Raw genomic sequence first — 18,564 nt, 5'->3', positions numbered from 1 at the left:
TTCCCCATCCCCACTGCCTGCAGCAGAGCCAGAGCAAATCCCCTGACTCCCCACGGGTGAGGCCCCACAGCAACACCTGTCTGCTGGTGAATCACTTGGGGACCTGATGTCTGCAGGCTCCCCACCAGGGCCCTCCTGCTCTGACCCTGTGGCCTGCAGTGGTCAGACTGAGAGCTGCTCCTGTCCTGGTGAGTTCCTGGAGCACCAGGCCTCTCCCTTTCACTTTGCTCCCTCCCTCGCTTGGCCTCGCCCTGAATTACCTTTGCCGAGGTGAGCGTGCTGAAATGCTCAGAGGATCCAGTTCACCCAGGTTCCCTTCCGTAATGCGGTCTTAGTCTCTAGCAGGTGTGACTTTGAATCACCTTGTTCTCCTTCTGTGTCCTGTCTTTGCACGCAGGTCTCGTGGACATTGGGGTCACTTTGCTGTGCCCAGAAAACCTAGGTCCAGACGAGGTGGAGGAGTTGGAGAATCAAGCCCTGCTGCCTGACCTGCAACAGACGTACTGACTGCACTCGCCAACCCCCACTGGCTGCTGCAGCCTGCCCCGGGGAGGGCCGGGAAGGCCATCTTCCAGGTGGACATCTTCGAGCACCTGATCCCCTTTGGGCAGAAGGCCTGTCCAGACTAGGCTCTCAAGTGGAAGGTGACTGAGAGACCAGTCTCTCATGGTGACACTGTCCCGTCGCCGCCGTGCCCTGGACATGCTCTCCTAGTTCAGTCTGAATTGGCCCCGCCCAGCGGTGGGCTGCCCACTTGGTGCAGGGCCGGGCCCAAGACTCCCACTGTGTGTTGCTGCTCTGGACTCAGTGAGAGTCTCTGGGACTTTGACCTTTATGAAAAAGTGGCATCGCCACTCATTTTGGCCCTGCTCGGTCTAGGTGGTTGTGAATGTGTTGTTAAGAAACCGGTTAGTGCTTTTCCCTCTATGTTCTGGTCCAAACTCCCCAATGTTGGAACAGTGTCCAGCGGGTGATGGGGGAGGGCCAGGGGCTGGGCTGAGCATCAGTAGCTGGCAAGGCCTCCAGCACCTGGACAGGCCCGCAGGCCCAGAAACAGGCCGTGGTTTGTCCTTGCAGGTGACCCTTGCCCTGCTGGAAAGTGTCCCTTGGCTCACAAAGTGTGTGTGTTGGACGCGGTGCCTGGCTATCCCACGTCCAAAGACAGGCTCTTAAATACAGCTGTGAGCTCAGAACAACAAGGGCTAGTGTTCACCTTGTGGAAACCTCGTACTTGTCTTTGGGTTTGGGGTCATGTGTTTGCGAGGCCTTTAGCCGGTGGGGTCACCCCCACCTCTTGAGGAGGCCCCTGGATTGGGAGCTGGAGACTCTCAGCTACTGATCAGAAACCTATGGCATCATCGGGGGACCCAGGAGCAGCCCCTTCTGCTTCAGGGTGCGTGACTCATGGAAGGTGACACCCCCAAGGTCAGGAGCCTGGCTGGGCTGTCTGCTGAGTGGCAGGCAAGGCACAGGGACCAGTCCGTCCTGGGTTCGCCTCAGCGCTCAGCTTGTGGGTCAGACCCTTGGCCGAGCGTGTGAAATGCTGCTGCTTCAGATGAAAATGGACCATGAGGACTGGACTGAAGCTTTCCTGGGGTGTGGGCTTCCAGCCTCATGTGGCTCATCCAGTGCCATGTCTGAATAGCATGGACAGATAAAGAACACAAACTCAAAGTTCTTGTTCAATTCTTTATTTCCTCCAGTGAAGTTTTGCTTTACTTTATTAGAGCCAGAATTAGATTTTTGATTACAAGAGAGTGCTTTTGAGTGTCCCTGGGGACCTGGCAGCTCAGGGACTGGGGTTGTTCTCGAACTGCTCACAGAGGGCACACTTGTAATCTGAGGACTCCTGCTCCTCTTCCACCTCAGGGGCCTCGTTTGGGGCCACAACTGAAACAGCCGCCGTCACGATGGAATAATAGATGCTGTACATAATCATCACTGAACCATAACCTGGGTACTCTGGGAGGCTCTCGGACAGTTCCCCTGTGGTGTCCCTTCCAGCAGTAGCCGGGGGTACAGACGTGGCATTGCTGGACGTACCCTCTCCACTGGGGCTGCCCTGTTCTCTGGGAAGATGGTTTGCCCCGGCCTGCACGGCTACACTGCCCATAAACCAGAGGCCACAGAACACAAAAGAGTGCCGGCCGTGGGTTCCGTGAGCAGCTGGGGCTCCCTTCTGGGCCTTCTTGTCAGCCTCTTGGGTGGACTCGTTGTGATGGAATCAAGGAGAGTGTCTGGTCGTCAACGCTCACTTCTTTCTCTTTGGAGTCATTGTTGCACCAGTGGCGGGCTGAGCAGTTGTTATGGGGTTGCCTTTTGTCTGGATGTTCTGCAGGAAGAGAGGCTTGTCTCTCTGAAAGTTGGAGCTGTGATAGATCTGAAAGGACATGGATTACTTTAGCCATTGTGGAGGAGAATAGCCATTCCTCGCTGCCCTCCTCCCCACCACAGTCCTGGCCTTCCCTAAGGAGGGAGACAAGGTCTTTTCATTCCTGGCAGGTTGAGGCCCTAGCGAGTGTGCTCCCTAGAGCTCCCCTGGGGTCGGCCTCGCTTGAGGTGTTGCTGGCGGTCCCTGACATCAAGTGGCCTCTCAGGATCTGGAGTCACCCATGTGGATCCTGTCTAAGGGGATTTGTGGAACACGAAAGGCCCTACTTTCTTCTCTTTCCTTAACCACCCTCTCATGAGAAAACAGTTCTCCTAGGAAACGAAAGCCGTCCCACACTCGGGTCATCTAGTCTAGTCTCCCTGGAAGGGCTTTCTTCTTTACCATCATCCTCTTTTTCCCCACAGAGCTACCCGAAGGATGGATTTTACTGAACTCATACAGGTTCAGTTCACAGATAAAACTCTGGATGCTGTCTGTCTCAAAGATCCTGTCCATACCTCTGCCCTGGAGGACCTCTGTCTGGAAGAGATCTGCCTTGATGACCACTGTGTCTCCCTTGTTCCAGTGCACACAGGTGAAGGCTGCATCCTCCACAATCATCCAGAGCTTCCTGGGGAAGGACAGCCTGAGGACGGTGTTGTTCTCTTCCTTGTTGGCTGTTTCTGGGTTTGGGCCCTGTGGGGGGGCGGGTTGTCTTGGGAGCCCAGATCTAGGCTCTCGGGTTGGTCACCTTGCTTTGCCAAAACCTTCCCTGAATACACATTTGCATCGGGAAAGAATGTGGGGGGGTGTCTCCTGCTGTGGGCTTCCCATCAGTTGATGGGGCCAGCGGGGCTGTGTGCCTCGTTGGAACTCCGACTAGCCATGGAGCCACTCTAGCTCAGGAGCATTCTCTATCCAAGCAGTGAACGCTCAAGGCAGAAGGGCCTCAGACCAGGGTTGGGGGGGAGCCCAAAAATACTCTCTGGAGGTTCTAGAATCTGGCAGCCAATTAAGTGGTCAGCTCCCTTAATTGTTTCATGATGTCACAGAGCTGATGTGGTGAGGCAGCCCTGCACCCAGTGTGGGGGAGGGGGGATGTAGACAGGGATGGGATCCCCAGCTTGTTTCTTGTCTGAAAGTACAGAAAAACATGCTTCAGGTTGCCTGCAAAAGCTCTCATCTGCTGCCAGGCACCTTGTTTCAGGGGACCAGGCCCTGGATGGGTTGACAGACGTGCCCCTGGCTCCACCTCCCTCCTTAGCAATGGGCAGGCCTGTGGCTGGCTTCTGCTAAAGGGCCAGGCCCTGGTGAGTCCTGGCTCAGCTTCCACCAAGAGAGACCCCAGGGGTCAGATGGGCTCCTGGCGACTGTCCCTCCCAGAAGACCAGGTCCGTAGTGGGCTGGATGGCCTAGCTGAGTTGTTGGTCCCACCCCACCCCCCAACACCCATCCCGGTCTCCTTGCCCCTCTTCTGGCTTTGGTCTCTTCCAACTGGTGCTGCCGGTAGGTAGGTCCCACTCAGATGGCCCCAAAGTCAGAGTCCTGTTGTCCTGTCCCCAGCACCCCCCAGGTCAAGCCCTCCCCAGAATAGGGCTGTGCTTGAGCACAGTGGGAGCGACCTCACGTTCCACTTGACTGTGGAGAATAAGGAGACATGGACACGGACTCCACACGAGACACGGACTCCACACGATGCCGTGTAAGAGGGCACAGCCAGGTGCTCTGCTGAACTCGCAGCCTCCTGAGTTCTGCCCACCCCCAGACGTCATCCCACTGAACATTACAGGTTGTTGCCTTCAGTTTCCATGTCTTCCTATAAAGACTGCTCTCATGGCTCACCTTGGGAACACCTGGGTGTGTGCTTTCCCTGCCCCCTTCCCAGAGTCTCAGACGTGGATTTAGACTCCCTGGAGGCTGACTCGAAGTCCTGTTTCCTTTCGTGACTGGGGTGGTTTGACTTCTGCTATCCCCAGTCCTGGCCTCCCATGTCCAACTTGCATGTCCCATGGGTACTTGCCCTTTGAAGGACTTGACTAGGGGCTCAAGGTACAGCTTGTTCTGTTGAAAACAAGCATTTCACTAGTCCTCTCCGAGGTCAGCTCTTATCTTCTCCACCCCTGCCCCTGCCCCTGCCCCCACCACCACTGTGGACCTGTTCTCCCTTACCCAGATGGCTGGTACATTGAATGATTTTGTTGGCTCACAGGTTAGGTACTTTTCAAGGAGTCTCCTTTATACACACTCACCCCCAGGGAGAGTTCTCAGTTGTTGAGCTAGATGTGACCAAAGGATGCCCCCGTCTACCTGTATTTGAAAATGGATGAGAGTCTGGGTGTGGGACTGCATGAAACCCAAATGAGAGTCACCTGTCTTCACAGCACATGGACGGTAGGGCAGTGGGTTTGGAGATGTGTGTTCTCTGACCTTTGTGGGCCACTGTTCTTCAAAATCCCATGTAGGGGACAGACCAGCACCTTGGAAAGGCCCACGTGTGAGGACCCTAGGGCACTGTCCCCCTAGAGATGGTGTCCCCCTAGTTCTGCCACTCAGCAGGGTCATTTGCCCTGTGTGAGGGGCACAGCCTGGTGTGTGAAAGGGGAGAGCTAAGAGGGTGTGGAAGAGGCTCTCCCAGGGAATTTTGGCCTGAGGACTGGTGGCCAGAATGGAGCTTGCAGGCCTCGACTTGGGCTTGCTCCCTCGCCTTTGCACTCCTAAACAGGCTGACAAGGCATTCCTTCAGGTCGGTTCATCTGACTGGAACATGACCCTGGAGGCTGTGATTGTTGGAGACCGCTGGTGGCTCCTCTGAAGGGGACCGGAGACTGGTATCTGTGGGCAGCTTGGCTAGGTGGCCTTTCCTGCCTCCACCCAACCCCACTCGGGGCCCCGCCTCACCCCCTGGGTCCTGAGGGAGCTGCGTTTTCTGGTCCCCATCCTCCAGGCACCACCTGGGGCCTGGCAGTGGGTTCACGTGGCACTGAGGAGACTTCGTCAGCTCGTGCTCGGTCACATGTATTGTGCACACACCAAGCTCTCATGATGTCAAAGGCCTGCCCTTCTCAGCCTAGCTCTCCTGCCCCTGCGCTTGGCATCCCCACCCTGGTGTCCCCAGAGCAGAGGCCCTGCAGCTGCTCCCCTCCCTCACTGTAGCTGGAGAGACCTGGAGCCTCGGGGGTCTGCCTGTGTTACCTTCCCTCCCATATCGGAGGAGGCTCCTATAGGAGCCTTATCCCAGTGGGTACTGGGACCATACAGTCAGGCCCTCCTCCCTCGTGCTCAGTGAGAAGCTGGTCAGCCTGGCACATTCACTTGGGCACGAGGCCCCATGGCAACAGCAAGGACAGGGCGCTGCCCTCACTCGGGAGGTGCTGGGACTGCACAGAGACACCGGCCCCAGACAGAGTCAGTTCTCAGCAAAGCACAGAGCAGCCCACAGTGCTTCTGATTCGCCTTGTCCCCTTCCTTCTGCCAGCCTGCTTTTTGTCGCCTCAGAGACATCGTGTAGCACTAAGAGGAAGGCGTGAGGTGTCGGAAGGATGGGGCACAGCCTGGGCTGGGTGGGGAGGGCAGGGGCTCCAGAGGAATTGAGACCAGGGCTCTAAGCCCACCCTGGCCCTCACTAGCAGGTGGTCTTGGGAAGATGCCCAAGCCCCGTGGCCTGAGTTCTTCATCTCGGAGGTGAGCAGGTGTGAGGAGCCCCGTATGCTGGGTTGCAGGATGGGCCTGAGGGACAGTACAGAGCTCGCAGGGCCTGGCGGCTGTTGGCACTGTGATGACACGACAGGAATCTCGCACATTGTTGCCCCCAGACACTCCTCCACTCTCCACTGTGGGATGGGGTTGGCTGCTTTGTGGTCCAGGCATGTCAGAGAATATGACCCTCAATAGGATGTGGAATAGCTAATCAGCCAAACTGGACGTTTCATAAATAAAACTAAGAAACTTTTCTACTTAGACCATAGTGGACTATAGTGTTTGTCACTCAGTCATGTCTGACTCTTTGCAATTCTGTGGACTGTAGCCTGCCAGTCTCCTCTGTCCATGGAATTCTCCAGGCAGGAATACTGGAGTGGGTTGCCATGCCCTTCTCTAGGCAATCTTCCTGACCCAGGAATCGAACCCAGGTCTCCCACAGTGCAAGCAGATTCTTCAACATTTTAGCTACCTGTTAAGCCCCATTTCTAGTTAGAGGACCTGTTAAATTCGGGTGTGAAGGAGTGTTCCAGCAGGACCCAAGCTGCTATAGGAAATAGAAGCAAGAACCAGTCTTTGCCTCTGCCTCAGCCAGTCTTCCATCCAATCCGTTATTTTCCTTCATTGCAGCCCCAACAGAGGTCGATTCATTGATTATGATGGCCAAATACAATCAAGATAATTCAAAGCTAATTAACACTTTATGATCCGGATCCCCTGGTCCAGGAAAAAGAGAGTAGTTTCATGGATTTCTTGGGCACCACTTCAAGGGAGTGTGACCAAGTTCTGCAGAATTCCTAGCAGATATGGGGTATGATGGAGAAGGCGATGGCACCCCACTCCAGTACTCTTGCCTGGAAAATCCCATGGATGGAGGAGCCTGGCAGGCTGCAGTCCATGGGGTCACTAAGAGTCGGATACGACTGAGCGACTTCACTTTCACTTTTCATTTTCACCCACTGGAGAAGGAAATGGCAACCCACTCCAGTGTTCTTGCCTGGAGAATCCCAGGGACGGGGGAGCCTGGTGGGCTGCTGTCTATGGGGTCGCACAGAGTCAGACACGACTGAAGCGACTTAGCAGCAGTAGCAGCAGCATGGGGTGTGAAAACACCTCATTTGCCCCTGTGATCAAGAGCAATGTGACGAGAGCCAGGGCCCCTTCCTTCCTGCCCACGAAAGAGATCTCTCTGGGCTTTATCCAAGATGCAAAAGGACACCTCACAGCAACGATCCACTTCAGAATTTCCCGTCACCCCCAAGACACACTGTCTGCAAGTCTGAGGGCTGCCACCACCCGGCCTCAACACAGTCACCTCCCAGAGAAAGAACCCAGCTTTCCCAAGCCCCAAACCACCCTGGCTCAGGCACTGACACTCCAACACTCCTCCTGTAACCCCACCACCCCGCCCTGTGTTGCACTGTTCATTGCGACTATGGGATGTCTTTCCACCTTCCTCATGTGACTGCAGCTCCTAGACCGTCGCTCTAGGTGTGGGGGTGTCCTGCTTCTCCTAGTGTCCCCACTGCTAACACAGCATTTCACAGAGCAGAGGCTCCAAAAAGGTCTTCGGAATACACGAGCCAGTGAGCAGGGGGCTCAATTCATTATCTGCTACTTCCTAAAATGACCCAGGCAAATCCAAATAAACAGAGATAATTTAGTTTTTGAAAACGACACACAAGAAGGACAGAACCATGAATTCACTACAATTACTTTTATCATCTAATTCTTCCCCCATCAATATTACTGCTAAGTAAGCTCACTTTTCCAAAACAGTTCTAATTCCAATTCCATTGCATCCCGTTCGGGACCACAAAATACAATGGAAGAGTCTCCAATCTCTTTTACAAAACAGCGAAGCTCTTGTTCTTGAACTGGGTAAGTTCAAACACACTGTGATCAACATCATTCACTAAGTTAAGACACTGAAGTTTATTTAGCCTTCTATGAAAACAATCATGGAAAAAAAAAAAAAGAAAACAATCAAAGTTTGAAAGTTCTCTAAGGAAAACAGATGAATCTCCATGTCATCATAGAGAACAGGAACCCAAAGATGCTGTACACCAGTTTCCCCAACTGGCCTGGGCCAGCACGTCTGAGAAGGCTGACCTCTCCCTCTTCAATCACAGAGGGAAGGATCACCTGGATGCTGCTCTGGCTCAGCCCGCCTCATCCTCCTCCATTGCAGGCTACGTAGACAGGGGTGGGAAGGCCCTCAAAGCCCTTTGTTTGACCCTGAGCAGAAATGCCACGACGTCCCACTTGCTGGCCTCCGTATAGGCCTGGGGACCCCACAGGAACTCAGAGCGGGCAGGGTGGCTTTCAGGCACTTGCTGGTATGCCAGGTACCCCTCCTGCACCCACATGTGGGTAAGCAGCTCCCTGGGCTCCCCAAAGTTGCAGTGCTCACTCTCGACACACACACCCCCCATCCTGCTGAGAGCTCCCCTGACCTCCTCAGGGGCACGGTCTCCATTCCACATGATTAGGCTGAGGACCAGTACTGGGAGGCCAGCCTTGGGCAGGCCCTGCCCACTGTTCAGCATTGTATCATAGGTGAGGCCCACGGTGGGGACCATGATGTAGATGTGCTCCCTGGGTTCCACCTCCTTCACCTCCACACCACAGACCAGCTGCAGGCACTGTGAGGCTTGGCTGAAGACCACCAGAAAGTGCTCCTGGTTATCCCTGAGGACCTTCTTTAGCATTTCCACCTGGAGGTCAGCTCCTTGGCCGGATGCATGAGCAGCAGGAACTTAATCAGGTTAGCCAGCATCTCATTCAGAGCTACCGGGGGCAAGGCCAGAGACTGTTGGGGGCGGGGGGGCAATTGCAGTCTCCCCTGCCTCAGGTCCCAAGAGCTGCGCCTCCAATGGGCCCTGGGCCTGGGTCCTAAGTTCTTCCTCGAGCTTGCTCAGCTCACTCATGTCAACCATGAGCGCGATGCCTGGGATCAAACCACAGCCTGAGGCAGGAGGGAGGAGGGGGAGGTGGGCAGGGGGCAGATGGGGACATATGGGGACCACAGGCCTGGATGGTGGAGAGAGGGGCTGTGAACAGCCTCAGCTGAAAACCACACCCTGGGCGGCCACAGGCCACTTATGCATCTCCTCTTGAAAGGTGTTCTCAGACTTCACAGGCGCAAGCCTCCAGGGCATCCAGTCCCCTGGCTACCTGAAGAAGGAAGTGAGGTGTCTCCCCAGGGTGCAGTCAGCACAGTCCGAGACTTCCGAGGCTGACAAGGAGGTGGGATTAGGCCCATGTGGGGTCCCCTCTGTTCTGGGATGGGGAGCCCCTGGTGTACACTCAGGGCACCCTCCTCACCTTGACTCCATGTACTGCCTGGATCACCTCTGCTCTCTGACCTCAGGACACGGGCCTCAGACCTCTGCTTTCGCCTCCTGGTTCCTGCAGCTCCTGTGAGAGAAAGGGAGGACGCAGGTCAGGGGTATCCTGTGGCACAGCCCTCAGCCTTCTGTGACAGTACGAGGGGTGGACTCTGTGAGGTCCCCTCAGTTTTGTGTGGCGGGAGGTCCCCTCAGGGCTCCCTTGCAGTGCTCACCTTTCCCCTGGTACAACCTGGTCCCTACCCTCTGGGGACCTGCAAGGAAACTCAGAACAAGACCCTAGCCTGAACAAAAAGTGCTGAGGGGCCCCACAAGAGGCCGCACCTGCCCAGGGAATCCCACGGGTCCTAGGCTGGGGAGATGCTCGGTCCTCAACTCCTCCTCACGTCCTGCCTGGCCTCCCAGCACTGACCACAGAGGCAGGGGTCTGCTTAGTCCTCCATCGGGATTGGTGTGTCCAGCCTCTGCTAACCTGAAGACATCCGCACTCCACCCGAAAAACCTCACCTCACGAGGTCCCCAGGCCAGATGTCAAGAAGCTGCTCACCCTGCTCACCACCCTGCTCTGGGCCCTCCAAGACCCTCCTGCAAGGGCCAAGTCCCTCCCTGTTAGGGTCTAACTGTCTCGCGGTCCCTCCTCACATGGAGCCTGTACTCCAGGCAAGATCTGCAAGTGTCCTGTCTGCAATCGGGAGGCTCTGCTGCTTTCACCCGTCTCTCTGACAGGGATGTCAGGCAATGCGGCATGAAGTTGTCCTGCCTGGGGACTACCAAGGTTCCCTCTGGTCTGAGATCTGACTACCCTCAGTCCTCACTCAGGGTGTTCACCTTGACTTCCGGTAGGACCTAGGCTCTGTCGTCTCCCCACTAGGAAAGGTGGGAAGAGGTCCCTGCTCCTCACACCTGGTCCCCACACTCACAGACCCGGAACTCAGGAAGAGGACAGACCTAGTGTGCTCTTCTCACCCCAAGGGCTCCCAGGGCCGATAACAGGGGCTGAGATCTGTGGGGTTCCATCAGTCTTACCTTGGGGTCCCTAGAGTCTTCACTTGGGGTCCCTTCAGTCATCCCTCAGGGACCTCAACTTGTCCCTGTGTAAGGGCTTTCGATTCTCTCCTCTCCCCACTCGTGCCCCATCCGTTATGTCAGGTCCCCAGTCTCTCTGACACCCGGATGTCAGGAAATGCACCATGGTTCATCTGCCCTATGTCCTCCCAGACCCCACTCTGCTCTGGGGTCCAGCGTCCTCTCAGTCTTCCCTTAGTGTCTTCACCTTGACCCTCAGAAGAACTAAGATCTCCCCCTCTTCCCATCTGAGGCCCTGCCCCTTCTAACAGTTGCCTAATATCTCTGAGATGCAGATGCGGAAGTCAGAACAGGCTGCCAAGTGCTCATCCCACCACCAGGGTGGCCCAGGGCTGACAGCAGGGGCAGGGATCAGTGGGGTTACCTTTTATCATCCCTCAGGGACCTCATCTTGAGCCCTGGCAGATCTAGGGATGCCCCTAGTGTTGACCTGAGGCGGGACCCTCGCATCAAGGCTCAGGGAACACAGAGGGTGGATGAGCACATGCTGCATTTCCTGACATCCAGGTCTCAGAGAAACTGGGGACCTGGGAAAGGGGGCGTGGCCTCGGGTGAGCAGAGGGAAGAAGCCCAGCTCCTCCAGAGTTTCAAGTTGAGGACCCTGAGGGAGGACTGAGCGGACTCTGGACCCCAATCAGAGGAGACCTCAGAGAAGCCTGTAGCTGCTGTTGGTCCTTGGCGGCCCTGGGGTAGGATGAGCCCAACGTGCGTGGTTTCACTTCCTCATATCCGGATCTCAGACTGGAGACCTGGTAGGGGGGCTGACTTCCTGAGTCGGTCGGTCGGGATCTCAGACTGGGGACCTTGCATATGGGGCGGGGCCTTAGGTGGTCCGATTCCCAGGTCCGGTGGGGTGTCAGGTTGAGGACCCTGAGGAGGAACTAGAGGACCCTGAACCCCAATCAGAGGGTACCTCAGAGAGGCTCATCTCTGCCGTCAGTCCAGGGCAACTGTGGGGGTCGGATGAGCGCAGCAGGCCTGGTCTGACTTCCTGACATCCGGGTCTTGGAGAGACTGGGGCCCTGGTATAAGGGGCGGGGCTTCAGCTGGGGAGAGGCGAGAATCCCAGGTCCCGGCCGGAGGCAGGTGAGGTGCCTGAAGGAGGACTGAGGGGACCCTGCATGAGGAGCGACGGAACCCCACAGATCCCCGCCCCTGTAGTCGGCCCTGGGAGCACATTCTGTCTGCCTGCCTTCCTTACATGCTGGTCTGAGAGAGACTGGGGATCTTGTGAAAGCGGCAGGGTCTCAAAATGGCGGACGGGACAATCTCCGGTCCTGCCTGAGGGCCAGGCTGCATGCGAGGGTGGACTGAAGCGGAAAGACCCCAACAGGGAGGCAGGGATCCTAGCCCTTGTGGGGACTCTTGGAGGCCCTAGAGTGGGGTGAGCAGTTTCTTGACTTCTGGCTTAGGGACCCCGGGAGGTGAGGTTTATTTGGGTGGAGGGCAGAGGCTTCAGGTCGGCAGAGGCTGAACTCCCCAAACCCGAGGGAGGACTAAGCAGACCCCCGCCCCTGTGGTCAGTGCTGGGAGGCCAGGCAGGACGTGAGGAGGAGCTGAGGACCGAGCATGTCCCCAGCCTAGGACCCACAGGAAGCCCTGGGCAGGTTCGGCAGCATGTGGAGCCCCTCAGTGCTTTCTGTTGAGGCTGGGATCTTGTTCTGAATTTCCATGCAGGCCCCCAGAGGGGAGGGACCAGGTGGTGCCAGGGGCAAGGTGAGCACTGCAAGGGAGCCCTGAGGGGACCTCCCACCACACAACTGGGGGGACCTCACAGAGTCCACCCCTCGTACTGTCACAGAAGGCTCAGGGCTGTGCCACAGGATACCCCCGAGCTGCCCCCTCCCTTTTTCTCACAGGAGCTGCAGGAACCAGGAGGGGAAGGCAGAGGACCGAGGCTCGTGCCCCGAGGTCAGAGGGCAGAGAAGGTGCAGGCAGTACCCGGAGTCAAGGTGAGGAGGGTACCCTGAGTGTGCACTGGGGGCTCCCCACCCCAGAACAGGAGGGACCACCCAAGGGCCTAATCCCCCACCTTGTCAGCCTCGGAAACCTTAGACTGTGCTGACTGTACCCTGTGGAGCCACCTCACTTCCTCCTTCTGGTAGCCAGGGGACTGGCTGCCCCTGAGGCTTGCCCCTGTGAGGTCTGAGAGCACCCCTCAAGAGGAGACCTGTAAGTTGCCTGTGTCAGTCCGCCCAGGGTGTGGTGCTCAGCTGAGGCCGTTCACAGCCCCTCTCTCCCCCAGCCTGGCCCGTGGTCCCCATCTGTCACCCTGGCTGACTCCTGTCTGTGGTTTGATCCCAGGCATCACGCTCGTGGTCGAGATGAGTGAGCTGAGCAAGCCCGAGGAAGATTTTCAGGACCCTGGCGAGGCCCAGGGCCCGGTGAATGCGCAGCTCTTGGGGGCTGAGGCAGGGGTGGCTGCATCTGCCTCGGCCTCCTCCCCCACAGTGTCCTCCTTAGGCACTGGGGAGTCCTTGCCCCAGGAAGCGCTGAATGAGATGATAGCTAGCCTAATGAAGTTCCTGCTCCTCAAGTATCGAGCCAAGGAGCCGACCTCCCAGGCGGAAATGCTGAATAAGGTCCTCAGGGATAACCAGGAGTACTTCCCGGTGGTCTTCAGCCAAGCCTCGCAGTGCCTACAGCTGGTCTTTGGCGTGGAAGTGAAGGAGGTGGACCCCAGGGAGCACATCTACATCATGGTCTCCATCCTGGGCCTCAGCTGCAACGCAATGCTGAGCAGTGGGCAGAGCATCCCCAAGGCCGGCCTCCTGGTGCTGGTCCTCAACCTGATCATGCGGAATGGAGACCGTGCCCCTGAGGAGAAGGTCTGGGGAGCACTCAGCAGATTGGGTTTGTATGCTGGGAGTGTGCACTGCATCTTTGGGGAGCCCAGGACGCTTCTGACCCACGTGTGGGTGCAGGAGGGGTACCTGGAGTACCGGCAGGTGCCTTACAGCCACCCTGCTCACTATGAGTTCCTGTGGGGTCGCCGGGCTTATGCGGAGACCAGCAAGTGGGAAATCATGGCATTTCTGCTCAGGGTCAAACAAAGGGCTTTGAGGGCCTTCCCACTGCAGTCTGCAGAGGCTGCAAGGGAGGACGATGAGGCGGACTGAGCCAGAGCAGCATCCAGGTGACCCTTCGCTCTGAGATTGAAGAGGGAGCGGTCAGCCTTCTCAGAAGTGAGGGCCTGGGGCAGTTTGGGGAACCAGTGTATAGCTTCATTGCATTTGTTTTCTGTATGATGACATGGAGATTCACCAGTTCTCCTTAGATAATTTTCAAACTTTGATTGTTTTCATAGAATGCTAAATAGACTTCAGTGTCTCAGCTTCGTGAATGATGCTGATCACAGTGCATTTGTGCTTACCCAGTTTGCGAGCAAGAGTTTTGCTGTTTTGTAAAAGAGATTGGAGACTCTTCCATGGTATTTTGTGGTCCTGAACAGGATGCAATGGAATTGGAATGAGAACTGTTTTGGAAAAGTGAGCTTACTTGGCAGTAATGTTGATGATGGAAGAGATGATAAAAGTAATTGTAGTGAATTCATGGTTCTGTCCTTCTCGTGTGTCATTTTCAAAAAGTAAATAATGTCTTGTTCATTTGGATTTGCCTGGGTTATTTAAGGAATTAGCAGATAATGAATTGAGCCCCCTGCTCACCGGCTCGTGTATTCCAAAGACCTTTATGGAGCCGCTGCTCCATGAAAGGCTGGGTTAGCAGTGGGGACACTGGGAGAAGCCGGACACCCCCCACACCTTGAGCAATGATCTAGGAGCCGTAGTCACACGAAGAAGGTGGAGATAAGTCCCCTAGTCACACTAAACCAGGCAACACAGGGCGGGGCGCTCGAGCTCCTAGAGGAACGCTTTAATGTCAATGTCTGAGCCAGGGCGTTCTGGGGCTTTGGGAAGCTGGGTTCCTTCTGTGGGAGGTGATTGTGAAGAGGCTGCGTGGTGGCATCCTTCAGACTTGCAGACAGTGTGTCTTGGGGGTGACGGGAAAGTCTGAAAAACAGATCATTGCTGTGAGGTATCCTTTTGCATCTTGGATAAAACACAGAGAGATCTCTTTCTCGGGCAGGAAGGAAGGGGTCCTGACTGTTGTTGCATTGCTGTTGACCACAGGGGCAAAGGAGGTGTTTTCTACCACTGCCCCACCATCTGCTCAGAATCCTGGAGAAGAGCAAATGTTGCTTTGAAGTATGGCCCAGTATTCCCTGGGCTGGCCCTCTACTCTCTGTCCTGGGAAAGCAGATTACCAAGTATATTGAAATGACCATTTATTTGGTCATCTGGACTTTATTTTGGCCACTTGTGCCCATGCTCTAGATATCAGAGGGATGAAATGAGTGAAGAGAAGCTGCTAAGTGGAGAAATCCTGCTGGCTGACTGGATCCTGGGACCTTTGATTCCCAGCTGGGAAAGACACTGCTCCACACCCCTCAAACACACACATACACCCAGGTTGAATAACATAACCTCTAAGAGGAAAACGCACAGAGCAGCGATTTTGACTGCTTCTTTTATTTATGTGACTCAGAGTCTGAGATCCAAATGACAAAAGAAATAAGTACTAGCCAGAAAAGATGCAGCATCCATACATCTCTGTCTCTTTTGCTGTTATATTAAAAAAAAAAAAAAAACGATGCAACATCCACCAGCGTCCCTGGCTTCAGGCAGGTTCAGAAGTGTGGAGGCAGCAGAGACAACAGGTTAAGGCTGTGCCTGGCATCAAATGACAGGAGCGAGTTCCGGGCCTCAGGAGGTGGTGAGGTCACTGCAGTCCGGTGTGCGGGCGGGTGCAGGGGGCTGAAGGGGCAGCTCTCCCTGCTGAGTGCCAGAGAACAACAGGAACAGAAGATGTGATTCTGGCTACATACATGGCACCTGCCACATAGTCAGTGGACAGTTGGAAATGGTTGAGAATTTCAAGACCCATGTGACCTGCTCAGACTCTCTTCCCCAAAACAGAGGAGATTTTGTCATTATAAGTTCTAACTGCCGCTCTTTGTTGAGCATCTGGTAGGCAGTGTGGGATTGGAGAGATGTCAGGTGTTCAGTCAGAGAAGGCAATGGCACCCCACTCCAGTACTCTTGCCTGGAAAATCCCATGGACGGAGGAGCCTGGTAGGCTGCAGTCCGTGGGGTCTCGAGGAGTCGGACATGACTGAGCGACTTCACTTTCACTTTTCACTTCCATGCATTGGAGAAGGAAATGGCAACCCACTCCAGTGTTCTTGCCTGGAGGATCCCAAGGACGGAGGAGCCTGGTGGGCTGCCGTCTGTGGGGTCGCACAGAGTCGGACAGGACTGAAGCGACTTAGCAGCAGCAGCAGCAGCAGGTGTTCAGTTACTTCTTGTCTTCCTCTCTCCCTGCACACATGGGGACACGGCCCTGCCAGGCCTCTTCACTTTGGAAGGGTCATGTGATGACCCGTGACCAGTGAATTTGGAATAGAAGCATTTTTTGTCACGACCATTTGTTTTGAAGGGACACAGGTGCCTGGGAGTTAATCATGAAGTCAGGACAACACACACACATAGACAACTCTGAGTGAGGCTTCTCTCCTAGGGACTAACGTCCTGAACCTCTGACCCTTGAGAGTGGCTGGCCTGCAAGGAGCTGGCTGCAGAATTCCACCCACCCCCACCCACAGCCTGCCACCACCCAGGTGAGAGGCACTGTCAGCCCGTTTGGGGCTCTGCTCAGTCTCCATCAGGAGGACAGGAGCCAGCTGCCAAAATTCCCTGTTGGGGTTGGGAGCATACTCCTCATGGACCCCAGTCATGAGGCCTCCCACCCCTGCTTCCCACAGTGCCCACTCTCCCTCAGAACCTGGCCTTGGGTTTTGTCCTGCCTGGCCCCCTGTCCGGCCCCCCGCTGAGAACAGCTTAGGCCCTGGTCCTGATGACCTCACGCGTGTATCTTTATCTGGAAGTCGCAGAGCAGCATCCCCTTCCATGGTGCTTCAGCTCTAGCCCGCAGGACTTGACGCAGCCCCTGGGCGAGTCTCCTCGTGGTGGGTCAGTAGTAATCATTGCCGTGGATGTGCGGGGCACATCTATATAATCCTGAGGTGTATCAGACCATTCCCTGTGGAATCCCACGTGTTGGAGTAAATGCAGGGTCTTTGAATGTGACTGTTAGGTCATGGCTTTTGAGCCTGAATAAGGGAGGCAGAGGGGTGTCTGGTCAGCCACCCGCAGAGCCAGCTAGGAGCCAGTCGGGCTGTTTGAGCAGAGGACAGGCTCTAGCAGATTGCAGGGATCATATCCAGGACGCTCTCCTAGGTGCCAGAGGCCACAGACTCCAGTGGGGATTCGGAAAGGAACCAGGGAGGAGAGGAATCTGGCACCCAGGGGTGCAGGCTGCACAGAGGGTCGGCTGCCCCAGACAGGTGGAAGCAGCAAGCCCCTGGAGATCCCATCTGACTTTTCCGGGACTGGCCAGGAGAGGGAGGGGGGAGCAGATGCTGCTGCAGGTGAGCTGCCACCCCGGCCTCCATGAGGACATCCGTGCTCTGGGGCCAAGGCCAGGACCACAGCCCCGGGTTTCACTCCAGGATGGATACGTGACAGCTCTCATAACGGGTACTCCTCATGCCCCTTATTGGATATGACTGTTAGGTGTGGTTGGGTTCTTGCTCCGGGTACATAAGAACCTCAGGCCTTTGGCTGCTAGGAGGCCCAAACTGCCCCCTGCCCCCACCGACTTATCTGGAGGTCATTTCCAGGATCCAGCATCTTCTGCAGCAGCCTCTGTGCGGAAACACACCACCCTGTTCCCAAGCTGATCTTGCCCAGGGCATCAACGATTGGACAGGCACCTCCCCTGGCTTAAGGAGTCTCAGTGAATGTTCTGCTCTTCTGAGAAGGCCCTGTGTTTCCTCATTGCTTCCCTGGAGGCTCAGTGTTAAAGAATCCGCCTGCAATGTGGGAGACGCGAGTTTGATCCCTGGGTGGGAAGGTACTCTGGAGGAGGAAATGGCAGTCCACTCAAGTATTCTTGCCTGGGAAATCCCACGGACAGAGGAGCCCGGGGGACTACAGTCTATGGGGTCGCAAAGAGTCGGATATGACGGAGCGACTGAGCAGGGCTCACATGTATGCACAGCTGAAGGTTTGCTCTGGACTCTTATCTTTGGCAAGACACTGACCCCTGCTGGAACCTGCCAGACTTCTTCTGTGGCAAATAACACTGGCAGACATCTTAAAGTGGATTTGGGGCAATACAGGGTTCCAGGTCTACCCCTGGCCTCAGGTGGTGGCTCTTGCCATATCCAGGCAAAACATCTATGAGATTGGATCAGGGCAGTGTTTGTGGGACTTGAGAAAAAAGTGGATCCAGAGATGTTTCTGTGGTGGAAGAGGCCCAGTTAGTATAGTATATGGGGTTGGAGGTTAAGGGAGAAGAACAGCTGAAGATAATTTAGGAAGGGTTGTTTCACACTTACAGGTTCTGTGTGCTTGAGTTTGGTTTCCTTTCTATTTCGTTTTTAAACATACTCAGCATCTTTTCCCCAAAGATTCCTTGTCTTTTAGTATTATTATTATTATTATTTTGAAACTGTCAATAGACTTTAATTGGAGCTTTTCCGTTGTAACCCTTTAAGATTTGAGTAATATTTGTGAAAATCGTGGACTTCTCATATGCCCTCACCCAGTTTCCCCTATTACTAATATCTTACATTAATATGATACATTTATTACTGAGGAATCATTGAGGAAGTATTGATGAGGAAGTATTGATGCATTATTTATCATCAACTAAAGCCCATACTTTACTCAGATTTCTATAGGTTTTACCCACTCCAGGATCTTGGCCAGGAAACCAGCCTGACATTTAGTTGTAATGTCTCCTTGGGTTCCCCTTCGCTTTAACATTTCTTTGTTTTGGATGATATTGACAGTTTTGAGGAGTACTCAGTAGATGTTTTGTACAATGTCCCTGTCCCTTGATTGGGATTTGTCTGATATTGTACTCACGATCGTCTTGGATTACGAGTTTGCCAGAGGAATATTACTGATAAAAATCCCATTCTCATCACATCATATC

The 18,564-nt window shown here is 55.1% G+C and overlaps 1 protein-coding gene and 2 pseudogenes across 1 annotated transcript; 1 reads left to right on the top strand and 2 right to left on the bottom strand.

Annotated features, from left to right (window-relative positions):
- Positions 1–1,789: 1,789 nt before the first annotated feature.
- On the bottom strand, positions 1,790–5,872 carry LOC102191607 (annotated as a pseudogene).
- Positions 5,873–8,259: 2,387 nt separating this feature from the next.
- On the bottom strand, positions 8,260–8,997 carry LOC102168254 (annotated as a pseudogene).
- Positions 8,998–11,554: 2,557 nt separating this feature from the next.
- Positions 11,555–13,622, top strand: LOC102178824 (melanoma-associated antigen 10). Its single transcript, XM_018045052.1, has 3 exons — positions 11,555–11,589; positions 12,363–12,455; positions 12,808–13,622. The coding sequence occupies exon 3, from the start codon at positions 12,828–12,830 to the stop codon at positions 13,620–13,622; it is 795 nt and encodes a 264-aa protein (XP_017900541.1). The 5' UTR covers positions 11,555–11,589; positions 12,363–12,455; positions 12,808–12,827.
- The last annotated feature ends 4,942 nt before the right edge of the window (positions 13,623–18,564 follow it).

This window comes from Capra hircus, unplaced genomic scaffold (assembly GCF_001704415.2).
Source record: "Capra hircus breed San Clemente unplaced genomic scaffold, ASM170441v1, whole genome shotgun sequence".
Lineage (NCBI taxonomy): Eukaryota > Metazoa > Chordata > Mammalia > Artiodactyla > Bovidae > Capra > Capra hircus.
This window is presented reverse-complemented; position numbering and strand designations above follow the sequence as displayed.

Bases quoted from the DNA above. Each gene is read 5' to 3' on its own strand.
- LOC102178824 (XM_018045052.1), top strand. From the start codon at position 12,828: ATGAGTGAGCTGAGCAAGCCCGAGGAAGATTTTCAGGACCCTGGCGAG.